This window comes from Stegostoma tigrinum, chromosome 12 (genome assembly GCF_030684315.1).
Source record: "Stegostoma tigrinum isolate sSteTig4 chromosome 12, sSteTig4.hap1, whole genome shotgun sequence".
In the NCBI taxonomy this organism is placed as follows: Eukaryota; Metazoa; Chordata; class Chondrichthyes; order Orectolobiformes; family Stegostomatidae; genus Stegostoma; species Stegostoma tigrinum.
In genome coordinates, this window is record NC_081365.1 from 7,733,634 (window position 1) to 7,746,339 (window position 12,706).

General features: G+C 42.8%; 1 protein-coding gene across 2 annotated transcripts in view; it reads right to left on the minus strand.

Annotated features, from left to right (window-relative positions):
* Positions 1-1,521: 1,521 nt before the first annotated feature.
* Positions 1,522-12,706, minus strand: part of LOC125457358 (SAM domain-containing protein SAMSN-1-like) — a 161,423-nt gene continuing 150,238 nt past the window's right edge. For both annotated transcript variants that reach the window (XM_048541515.2, XM_048541514.2), the window contains exons 12-14: positions 9,572-9,778; positions 7,251-7,395; positions 1,522-4,368 (exon numbers count right to left, since the gene is read on the minus strand). In XM_048541515.2, the coding sequence (XP_048397472.1) occupies positions 4,169-4,368; positions 7,251-7,395; positions 9,572-9,778 (552 nt within the window). In that variant the 3' untranslated portion in view covers positions 1,522-4,168. The remainder of the gene's footprint in view (positions 4,369-7,250; positions 7,396-9,571; positions 9,779-12,706) is intronic.

Below are 12,706 nucleotides of genomic sequence, written 5' to 3' on the forward strand. Positions count from 1 at the left end.
GTCCCACTTCCTGTTATCCCAAGCTGGGATCACATTGTTTTAACCGGCAGTTTCCATGAGGTTTTTGTTCCTTCTCCTCACATTTCCAGATGTAAAGTTTACACCAAGTTGGCAATGAGGACTGTTTAGTTCATTTCCACGATGTTGGCATTAGTCACAAAGCTAGTATAAATATTGCCAAGTTGTTATCACAATGTGTTGGCTCGTTGGTCACTCGGAAGTAGTCCAATTAATCATGCCAGTGGCTATGCCTTAAGCTACCTTAGACCTCCGCTCTGGAAACATATACAGAAGTAACGGTATTGTGTTTCAGTTATGCAGGGTACCAGAGAGATGGCATCTGGAATACTGTGTACAGTATTGGCCACTTTATTGAAGGAAGGATTGAAATGGATTGGAAACAGGCCAGAGAAAATTTACTGGACTAATACCTGGAATTAGTGGGTTGCCTTACGGGGAAAGGTTGGACGGGCTTGACTTTTATCATTGGGTTAGTGAGATGGCTTGATTGAAATGTAAGATCCTAAAGAATCTTTACAGGTTGGAAAGGGAGAGGATGTTTCCTTACTGGGAGGATCTAGAAGTGGGAGGCCTCTTAAAAATATATTAAGACAGATATAAGGCAATTTTTTTTCTCACTCAAAGGATGTGGAGTTTTTGAGATTTTCTTCTTGAGAAGATGGTGGAAGCAGAGGCTTTGAACATTTTAAAGGCAGAGGTAGATAGATCATCGTGGGTATGCAGGAAGTAGAACTGAGGTTAAATATCAGCCAGGATGTAACTGAGCAGTAAAACAGACTTGCAGGGCTGAATAAGGAGCAGGAAAGCTGGCGTTTCGGGTCTGGAACTTTCATCATTTTCTGAAGAAGAGTACAGACCTGAATCGTCAGCTTTCCTGCTCTTCTGATGTTGCTTAGCCTGCAGTGTTCATCCAGCTCTACACCTTGTTATCTCAGATTCTCCAGCATTGGCAGTTTCTACTATCTCTGCAGGGCTGAATGGCCTCCTTTTGTTTCATGTTGATATATTCATACATGTGTTTCTGTGCACATCAGGAAAGGAGCGATTAACTGGATGTCCTTCTCTCGAAATAGAGATTGGATGACCTAATTTGAATCTTTCAAATTATGGAAGATCTTGTTCGAGAGAAAGAGAGAGAGTGGCCTCTGATTTTCACAGAAATGAAAGGGCTGCATGCCTCAGTCAGAACCAAGGCAAGGAAAGGGAGATGAGGTACACCATTAGACATGATTCAATCAAATGTTGAAATAATCTCAAGGGGCCCAATGACCTCCTGTAATCGCTATGTTCCTGTGAGGTAAACCATCCATCTCCTTCTCAAACAAGGATAAATGTTAGTGTGAACATTCCTCCAACAGGAATCAATTTAACACAGTCAAAAAGACACATTGGTTTCTAAACGCAAGATGGTTGTTTTTATGATAGTTTATTAGTCAAATATGCAAATATAACATTCTAAAAAGGTTTTAAACATTTGTATAACTTATTCACTGAGCCACATTTAAAGAGCGTGAAATGTCTGCCAGTAAATGAAGTACAAAACACAACAGTACAAGGGAACAATTAATGCAGAAATGTCATAAAGAAAGGAATTTCAGAAACAATCATGTCAAAGCTAACTGGGTAAAATTCAAAAATCTAATAAATAGTGGCGAATAAAATAAGCCTAAAACATGGTGTGATGCAAAACATGCAATCGTCATGGAAACTGTGCAACGGAGGGAGGGAGCAAAAGGGGATTTTTCTGACACAGTTAAAAGCCACATATTTGACCAAGCTAGCTACACCAAAATGCTTCTATTTGCATTCATCATTAAAACACCTTTTTTTAATTAAAAAAGACAGCAGTGGTCACATGCATTTATGTTGGTGTTATGTAGTTAAACGACCATGTCTGCATTACAATGCCAATATGTACATATTTGTTTGTTTACATGTGTGTTCATGTATTTTGAGGTCTCTATATGTATGTACATTAATGTGCATATGCCAAAAGTCCCTGCACCTCTGCAAATGTGCAAAAGAGATTTTAAAGGGACCACATACACCACTTTATGAACTGTGAAGTCTGAAAAATGAGAATGATATTTAACGTTACTTTAATGAACTCTGTATGATTGTGTGACTATATGTGATCAATAAGGAGAAAATTAAACCTGACAAACCTCTCCTTTTTCACACGGATCACTTACCTTCTTTCCTGAACCCTCACACAGTTCTTTTTCTCACCAGATACTTGCCTAATTTTCTCTTGAACACATTCACATTCCTTGCAAGGGAAATTTCTCTTGACTTTTCACCATTTTCTGCCAGTAACTTTGGTGAAATCTTCTAAGAATGCAACCAGTTTGAGTTGGTGATCTTATTTTCATCGCTAACAAACATAGTATCTGGGGTAACTCACTTCTTGCCCCATGGTGCTTCAATCAAATGGAACAGATTTATCAAAATAACTTCTCTTCAAAACCACAAGTGCCATTGGTGACATAGTCCCAGTGTTCAAAAGGGACATCCATTTCCACCATTTTAATTAATGGCCCTTGTTACATTCCCTTATTCCCAGAGAATCACAGAATGGCTATGGCGTAGTAGGCCCATCATGTCTGAAATAACACAATGTGAAGCTGGAGGAGCACAGCAGGCCAGGCAACATCAGAAGAAGGGTCCCGACCCAAAACATCAACCCTCCTGCTCCTCTGATGCTGCCTGGCCTGCTGTCCTCCAGCTTGACACTGTGTTATCTCTGACTCCAACATTGGCAGTTACTACTATCTCTGAGTGAATTATAACCCCGTCATGTCTGAACATGTCTTTCCCTGGCTTAGGGAAAAGAAGAAATCAGACATGACCCAGCAATTTGGGAAACTGGAGAAAATGGAGATGCTGAGATTTTCTACCCAATCTTTGGGGCATGGTGGAAAGAACCAAAATGGTGACAATATCTGGCTCCTCTTGGTTTTCATCCCTGTGGAGCTCAACCTGATTCAGGACATAGTCCAGCTTTTATCAGCTGGTCAACTGGTTTTCCCAATGTGTAGTTCATCGAACCAGCCATGAGTCCATTCTGGTTTCGGCACAGTCAATTTGTTCAGCTAATCTTTGCTGTGGATCATGGGCTCATCCATTGTAGTGGAGGAGTGATCTTACTCTGGGGGCCTCGAAGGAGATCACAGTACGAAAGAAATCCACTTGGCCAGTCTAGCCTGCACTAATTATTTGGCAGCACCAAACAACTAATCCCACTCTCTTCCTATGCCCCTGCAAATTGCACTTATTTATGTACTCATCTGAGTCCCTTTTGAAATACAAATAAAACAAAGAAACAAGGTCAAATGCAATGCTGTTTAAAAAGAACCACAGGGGGTTTACTGGGTTGATTTATCCTTGCCCTGTGGAATAAGCTAAAGTAGTCTGCAAGAGTCAGGAAATTTAGAGGTAATAATCTTGGGGACAGCTTCCCAACCTCTTCCCCTTCCTTGTGAGTTTTGCAGAGGAGGCTTCAGGGAAGTGACTCAGCAGTGGTGAAACACCAGAAGAAAATAATCGTTGAGCCGATCAGTTCCACTTTCACAAGGGATTGGAATTTCCTGGTGGTTGTATTGGTTCCCCACTCTGTCTAAGGTTCACGGAGGACAGTGGGAGGTCTGGGGCCTTTGACTGGACAGTCAGAGTATTGGCAGCAGTAACACGCTGAAAGTCCAAGTCATCAATCCTCGAAGCATTCCTCTTTCAAATCGATACAGTTCACCTGCAGATGGCTCCAATAGACAGTGCTGGCTGAGTAATTGAATACTGGACCCATCATCTGTATCATGCCTCCATCTTCTGCTTGGACATCAGACATGGAGGCAATCCATTAACTGACCGCTCCCACAAAATTCAGTCTCTGAATCGAGTGGAGTACTGGGGATACAGCTTCCTGGAGTTTCATTTCATTGAGTTGAAATAATTTGCCAATCAACATAGTTATTTTTGGGAGATCTAATGGTGAATCCTAATCAGTATCCCTTTCTTTCTCTTGTAAATTCAGATTAAATAAAGGGAACTCGGCTCAATATTAATGCAACAAGAATGAAAACACTCTCCAGTATCCATCGGCTCATACTGTCTGAATCAAAACTGTACAATGTGATTATTCCCTCCGCAATCAGTCAGCAAGGGAAGCACCTTCAACCATTTCCGGCAAATTCTCCAGATCCAAGTCTTCTTTCCCATTGTCTGAGATTTCAGAGGTAGCATAACATCCAGAATCTCGGGGACATTCCTTCAAGTGTGCTTGATCGAGCTTGAGGTCAGAGGGTTGGCTCTCAGTTATAACATCACTTTCCTCTTCCTGGTCACTCAAAGCTGTAAAACAGAAGGGCAAATGTAAAATTCCCTTTATCCTTTACAACCTGTTACCTATTAAATAAGAAAGGATAATTGAGAAGCCATGAGACAGCTGGTTGGGAGTTTCATATCCCGTGTGCTTGTTCTTTGTCAAATGCTAGACAGAATTCAACATGTGAAGCTGGTGTTAAAAGCACTTGTGGCTAATCACCCTCTCCCTGTATATCTGAGATTTAAATAAAACATTCTAACCAGTGTCAGTTAATATTCAGTGATGTTTCCCTTACTATCAACATCCTAGAGGTTACCATTAACCAAAAACTCAACTAGACTCACCATATTGAATACAATGGCTACAAGAGCAGGTCAGAGGCTAGGACTACTGCAGCATGTAACTCACTTCCTGACTCCCCAAATCCTGTCCACCATCTACAAGGCACAAGTCAGGAGTGTGATGGAATGCTCCCCACTTGCCTGGATGAGTGCAGCCCCAACAACACTCAAGAAGCTTGACACCATCCAGGACAAAGCAGCCGCTTGATTGGCACCACATCCACAAGGATCCACTCCCTCCACCACCGACGCTCAATAGCAGCAGTGTGTACTATCTACAAGACGGACTGCAGAAATTCACCAAAGATCCTCAGGCAGTGCTTTCCAAACCCATGACCACTTCCATCTAGAAGGACAAGGGCAGCAGAAACACCATCACCTCTCAGATCCCCTCCAAGCTATTCGCCATCCTGACTTGAAAATATACTTCTATTCCTTTACTGTCACTGGGTCAAAATCCTTGAATTCCCTCCCTAGTAGCATTGTGGGTCAACCAACAGCAGGTGGACTACAGCGGTTCAAGAAGGCAGCTCATCACCATCACTGATTGTGGATGATCAGCCATGATCATAATGAATGGTGCTGCTGGCTAGAAGGGCCGAATGGCCTACTCCTGAGTCTATTATCTATTCTCAAGGGGCAACTAAGGACAGGCAATAAATGCTGCCCAGCTCACGATGCCCATGCCTCACATCCCATGAATGTGTTTTAAAAAGGAGCTGATTTAGAAGCTGTTGCAGGGATGGAAATCCAATAGTATTCATTCAGATATGGAGTTCCAGTAAAGATATACAAGCACTAGGAGGCAACAAGTTTCCTGACTTTGGAGAGGAAACGGAGGAGGAAAACATTGAAACATAGAAGCTAGAAGCAGAAGTAGGCCATTCGGCCCTTTGAGCCCGCTCCATCATTCAATATGTTCATGGCTGATGATCCATCTCAGCATTCTTCTTCCCATATCCTATGATCACTTTAGGCCTAAAATCTATACCTAACTCCTTCTTTAAAGCATTAAATGTTTTCTGTGGCAGAGAATTCCACACCACTCTATGGGTGAAGAAAGCGGGAACAGGGAATGAGTTGGATGATCAACCATGATCATACTGAATGATATAGCAGGCTTAAAGGGCCAAATGACCTTCTCTTGCTCCTTTTTTTGTGCTTCTACAGCAGTTCATCCCACTTAGTATCAACTGCCCATTTTTGCTTAAGCCCTTTGATACTTTTAGCGCTAAGAACTATATCTAACTCCTGGTTGAAAACATTTTTCTTCCATGTTTCTATGGGCGGGGATGAAGCATTATAAAAAATATTGTCATATGGGCTAGTGTAAGTTAGAGAAATGCACAGGATGATCAGATGCCTTTGATCTTAGTCACATTGCGTCGATGAGTTTCTCATGTTCGTGGAGCCAAAGGAGAGATGCTCAAGGAGTTTTAAGGTTGTATAAGGTTTTAAGGTTGGTGAGGCCTCTTCTTGAGTACTGTGTCCAGTTCTGTTTGCCCTGTTTTAGGAAGGATATTATTAAATTGGAGAGGGTTCAGAAAAGATTTACCAGGACATTGTCAGGAATAAAGGGGTTGAGTTAAATGCGAGGCTGGATAGGCTGGGACCTTTTTCATTGGAGCACTGGAGGTTGAGAGGTGACCTCACAGAGGTTAATAATATCATAAAGGAAGTAGATAAGGTGTCTTTTCCCTAGGGTGAGGGATTTCATTGTAGCGTGGGAGGTTGAGAGGTGACTTTGTAGCAGTTTATAAAATCATGAAGGACATAGATAAGGTGAGTGGCAGGTGCCTGTTCCCCAGGGTGGGGTATTTCAAAATTAACAAGCCATAGTTTAAGGTGAGAGGAGAAAGTTTTATAAAAGACAAATTTTTTACACATGGAGTGGTTTGTGTGTGGAGTGAGCTCCCAGAGGAAGTGGTGGATGTGAGTATGATCACAACATTTAAAAGGCATTTGGATGAGTCCATGAATAGGAAAGGTTTGGAGGGATATAGGCCGAGCGCAAACGGGTGGGACTAGTTTAGTTTGCGATTATGGTCAGCCCAAAGGATCTGGTTCCATGCTGTATGACTCGATGACGCTATGAGATGGTTTGAAATGGAGAAAAGATGCTGGAGCTCATCTTTGCATTCCAGCATGTCTCCGGAAGACTGAGGAGATGACCGTTTCAAATGACAAATCGATCTCCAGGGACCAAACGGCCCACAACTTCTCCTATTTCTTACGTTTATCACATTAAGAACCACCCAGCTGCAAGTTAAAGCCTTAACCTCAAAAGCACCCACCCGTTCCACACCTTTCTCCACACTGTATCTTTACTCACTTTGAATATCCTTTTCATTCAGGAGAGACCAGAAGAGAAACTTCAAAATGCTAACGTTTTGAGACAAAGAAAATACACAAGGAATTAAACTGAAACAGTAGACCTGGAAAACAGCCTGGAATATTTCTGTGCAATAAAATATTTGCAATGGAGTGATGATAAATCTGCTGCTGGTGAATTAAGGACTTATTCACCTTCATTACAGCATGAAGGAAATGTGTCATATTATCCTCACCATTGTAATCCTGTTGAGCAGCAGTCAGGAGCAGTGCCCTCTGTTCTGCGTCTGTGATGTTAAGTTCAATCAGGTGACTCTCCTTGAGATCCTTGAGGTCTTCCAGACTCTGGTAGCCATTGAGAAGGAACGCAGAATAAAGATCCTACACAGGCCAAAGAACAAGCATACCAGAGACATTACATGTGGATAGGTACAAGGAAGAGAGCAGTGTCTTAAACGTGCAGCTTCTCTATACCTATTTCTTCCAGCCTAAACATTTTTTTCAGTGACCGTTGAGAGGGAGGCAATGGTTTAGCGATATTAAGACTAGATTATTAACCCAGCTACTTGTGTCGTGGTCTGGAAAACTGAATTCAAATCCTGCCATGAGTAACAGCATTTGAATTCAATGGAGGAAAAAAATAATTGGGGAAATAAGAGTCTAACGGTGATCATGAAACCATTTTTGATTGTTGGAACCCACCTGGTTCATTAATGTCCTTCAGGGAAGTAAGCTGCCATCCTTACCTGGATCTAGTCTACATGTGACTGTAGACCCACAGCAATGTAGTTGACTCTCAACTGCCCATCTGGGTTAATAAACGGCTTTGCCAGCAATGCCCACTTCTCAAAAAAGGGAAAGAGGAAAGTGAGTAATGGGGAGAATGAGCTGGCTGTGATGAAAATAACGTGTGTGAAGGCAACGCCTTGAATGTTGGGTTATGTATAGAACTTAAGAGAAGGTGGCTAGTCCCTAAAATTATTGAATTCGGTATTGCTTCCTGAGGCTGCAGGGTCCCAAAGCAGATGATAAGATGCTGTTCTTCCAGCTTGTGCTGAACATCGACCAGGGGCATAGGTTGAATGTAAGGGCAGAAGGTTTACGTGAGATGTGAGGAATTTTTTTTTCACCCGGGGGTGGTAGGGAATGTGGAAAACCCTGTCTGTAAGGGTGGGAGAGACAGAAGCCCTCATGACATTTAAGAAGTATTCAGATGAACACTTGTGATGCCAAAACACAGAAGACAATTGGCCAAGTGCTGAAAAATGGGATTAGAAAATTTTGGTTGTTGTTTTTGATTGGTGCAGTCTCAATGGGATGAAGGTCTTTATCTGTGTTTGAGGTCTCTATGACTCTTCCCTAAAGAACATTCATGATCAATGTTAGTAGTAAACTTGCGAGAATCCTCACACACACTCAATCATCCTGAGCTGTCTGATTTCCATGCTGTTTTGGATATACTGTATGCAAGAGTCTACAGAGGAACAGTTACAATTAGAGGGATCATTGTTAGTGATATAGTCAACAATGTCATGGTCACTTTTCTGAGATAATTTTCAGGATTTTTAAAGAAACAGTTGTTTGGCAGTACAGAACATAAACATTGCAAGAAAGACACAGAACTGAGATGGAAGAAATCCAAACCGTTAACAGGAAAGAACAATTTATATAGCATGGGAAAACAGAGCTGATTGTTTGGTGTCAGGTTGACATAGAGATAATACAGGAGGACTGTTAAGAGTCGGTTTTCTTGTCTTTCAGTCCTGGTGAGATAAAAGATGAAATCTTCAACTTCATCTTCAACTGTGGGTCTACAGTCCCTTTTTAGCAATATTTGTTTGAAAAATGTATATGTTTCACATCCTCAGACAACCCACTCGTTCTTTCTGGATTATTAGCATAAACCTTTGTACTACTCGAAGGATCTCCAACCTGGATAATAGCAAATCATTCCAGAAAATGCTTACATAGATCATCAAGGTCTACAGCACAAAAAAGCCCTTCTATTCTAATCATTGTGATCTTATCTGCTAACAATCAGCAGCTGTCCCTTCATTCACCGCCTTTCTCAGTGTGGTTCAAATGGTTTCTCAATAATAAGCATCAGGGTGGTAAAGTGGCTAAGTGGTTATCAGTGCCACCTCACAGTGCCAGGGACCTGGGTTCAATCCCACTCTCAGGCGACTATCTGTGTGGAGTTTGCACATTCTCCCCGTGTCTGCGTGGGTTTCCTCCGGGTGCTCCGGTTTCCTCCCACAGTCCACAGATTAGATGGATTGACCGTGCGAAATTACCCATGGTAACAGCGGATGTACAGTTTAACTTGGTTAGCCATGGGAAATTCAGGGTTATGGGGATAGTGTGAGGGTCTGGGCAGGATGCTGTTCAGAGGGTCAGTGCAAACGCAGTTGGCTCAATGGACTCTTTCTGCACTTTAGGGATTTGATTCTACGATCAAGGCCCATAATTGAAGAATGGGGAAGATGTCAAGGAGTCTTTGGGTCCTCAACCAAAAGCCAGCAGAATGAGGAGAAAGCATCGAAGGGAGCAAACAAACCTGCAGTTGGAATCTTTCCAGTAGCTCCTGTAAGGAATTGGGAACTGGCTGCCTGCTCCTCCTGTCTGTCTTTAGTTTCTTGGGCACATCTTCCTCATTGGGCAGGATATCCACGTAAATGAACTTGAAATTTCCCACCTTGCCATTTAGCATTCCCGTCCAAGTGCCCATGGTTGGCTTGTTAATGATGTTGATGATGTCGCCTTTCTGAAAGAAAACGTCAAGGTTGGCATTACTTAGCCTTTGCCCTTTGAACACAAATGACCCAATGAGATGGAGCCAAAGACGAGGAGAAGGGTTGACTTCATCTGAAGGGGGATAATAGGTACTGGATGGTTAACACTCAGTAAATAGTACTCCTACCCTCTCCTACTGTATGCTGTCTTCCTCTGACTTGGTTGAAATGTCTAAGATTATGAGGGGTATGGACATTGTGAGTAGGCAGCAGCTGTTCCCCTTGGTTGAGGGGTCAGTTACGAGAGGGCATAGTTTTAGGGTAAGGTGCAGGGGATTCAGAGACGGTTTCAGAAATAACTTTATTGCTCAGAGTGTAGTGAGAACCTGGAATGTACTGCCTGAGGAGGTAGGGAAGGACAGAAATCTGACGACAATTAAAAAATGTTTGGATGAACACTTGAAATATCATGACATCAAGGATTTGGGACAAGTGCCGGTAATTGGGAATACCAAGCCTCTAGTGGTAGTTACTGTCAATGCAGACCTGATGGATCGAATGGCCTTTGTCTCCACTCCCCTTCACCTCCACCTCCCTAATCCCACTTCTTCTCTCACACACCCTCCTCTTCCTACCCTTATCAGTCCTTACCCTTCCTCCTCTCCTCCTTAATCCAATCCCTCCCCAATCTTCTCTCTTCCCTTCCTCTCTCCCCTCTCTGCTCTCTCTCTCTTCTCATGCTTCACTCTCTTGTCTTCATGGCCCATCTCTCTTCTTTCATCACCATCCCCCTTCCATTGTCACCTCTCCTTTCCGCATCCATTTTCTCAGCCCTCTTTCCCTCTTGTCTCCTCTCCACCTCCATTTGGGCAATTAATACTTGAAACTAAATGTATCGGTTGTAGATGAGCTCCATTTTGAAGCACAGAGGATGCATTGGACTGGCATGTGTCACATCTTTGATTGTCTCTGTGTAGTTGGTTCCTTGCCCAGAGACTGTATGAGGGACATGCCATTTAGAGGGTGATGGGGGACACACTGAGAACGTGGGCTTGTAACAGACTTGGATTTCTGCATTGAACACTTCTACTCACCGCTCTCAAGTTATTGGAGTCTTGGAGAATGAAATTGCAGGTGGAGACTCCTGGGCCATACTGAGGGGATGAAGCTCTGCCAGATGGGCTGCTTTCTAGCAAAAGGAAAGCACTGTGTATACTGGAAATCTTACATAAAATCAGAAAATGCTGGAAATATTCATTAGTTCGGGCATAATTGGGAAGGAAGTTAATGTTTCAGGTCATTAGGATAAGGTCAATGATGTTTTTTTTAGTGATGTTCATCGATGAATAAATATTCTTCAGGACAGCAGGGAAAATTTCCCTTGTGCCTCACCAAAATAGTGCTTTGCGACTTTTTTACATCGATCTGGGAGGGCAAGCTGGGCCTTGGTTAAAGATCTCACCTTTAGTCAGACAACACTCTGCCAGTTCTACAGTGGAAGCTCTATCATAGAATCCCTACAATATAGAAACAGCCATTTCAGCCCAACGAGTCTGCACTGACCCTCCAAGGTACATCCCACCCAACCCCATCCCATCTCTATAACCCCACATGGGGTTTTTTCTATGATTAATCCACTTAAATTGCACACCCCCAGACACTATGGGCAATGGGTTTTTTTATTTATTCACAGGATGATGGCATTTTTGGGCCAGCATTTATTGCCCTACCCTAGTTGCCCAGAGGGCAATTTATGAGTCAACCACATTGCTGTGGGTCTGGAAGCATTGAAGGCCATGCCAGGTAAGGATTGAAAGTTCCTTCCCTAAAGGACATTAGTGAACCAGATGGGTTTTTCCAACAATTGACAATGGATTCATGGTCATCATTAGATTGTTAATTCCAGATGTTGTTTTTCTCATTTAATTCAAATTCCACCAAGGTGGGATTCAAACCCTGATTCCCAGGACATTACTTAGGTCTCTGGATTAATATTGTGCTAATAATGCCAGTGAGCCATCACATCCTCAATTTAGAATTGCTAATCCACCTAGTCTGTATATTTTTGGATTGTGGGACGAATCTGGAGCACCTGGAGAAAACCCACACAGACACGGGGAGAATGTGCAAACTCCACACAGACAGTCGCCCAAAGCTGGAATTAAACATATGACACTAAAACCGTATCCTGTATTTTCCTGTATTTTAGACTGTGGACTGAATTGGGAAAGGCCACTTTAAAAAACCTGAGATTGTGGAATAGACTGATGTAGTTTTTAAAAGTGAGTTACCTGATTGTCAGCGTAAGTGGTGTTTGCACTGCTGTTTTCTGAAGTAAGGAGGGAGATTACAGCAGAGGAGCTGGAGCCAGGGTTAGGGGATGCAGGGTCCAGAGGAGGTGGGGTTATGCACTGAGGGAGTTTTGGGCAGCAACAAGTAGCTGATTGGTCTATGGATTGGTGACCAGTTGTCAATGATAAAGACTTTCTGCCTACCAACAGCCATGTGATTGGCTCCCAGGTGGCTGAAGAGCTTATGGGTATGAAAGTCTGGTCAGAATCCATCAAACCTCCCAAAGGCAAGGAGTGGACCTTTTCTATGTAATAAAATTACTTCAAGCCTGAAGAAAGCCAATTTATCTCCCCTCATCAGCTGCTGCCAACTGTAACTCTTAATCAATAAATCAGAGATTTTATAATGTGTGAACCAGTCACCCTGTGTCTGCAGCAAACAACTGAAAGTACCTAGGGAGGGAAGATTGAGGAACAGCAAGTCCTGACAAACGAAAGGATCATCTCAGTGAGCCCTGTGAACTGGCACAGTTAAGTTGCCTCCCCCAGGTGTGTGTGTGTGTGTGTGTGTGTGTGTGTGTGTGTGTGTGTGTGTGTGTGTGTGTGTGTGTGTGTGTGTGTGTGTGTGTGTGTGTGTGTGTGTTGAGATGAGTTTTGTAAGGGAGTTTA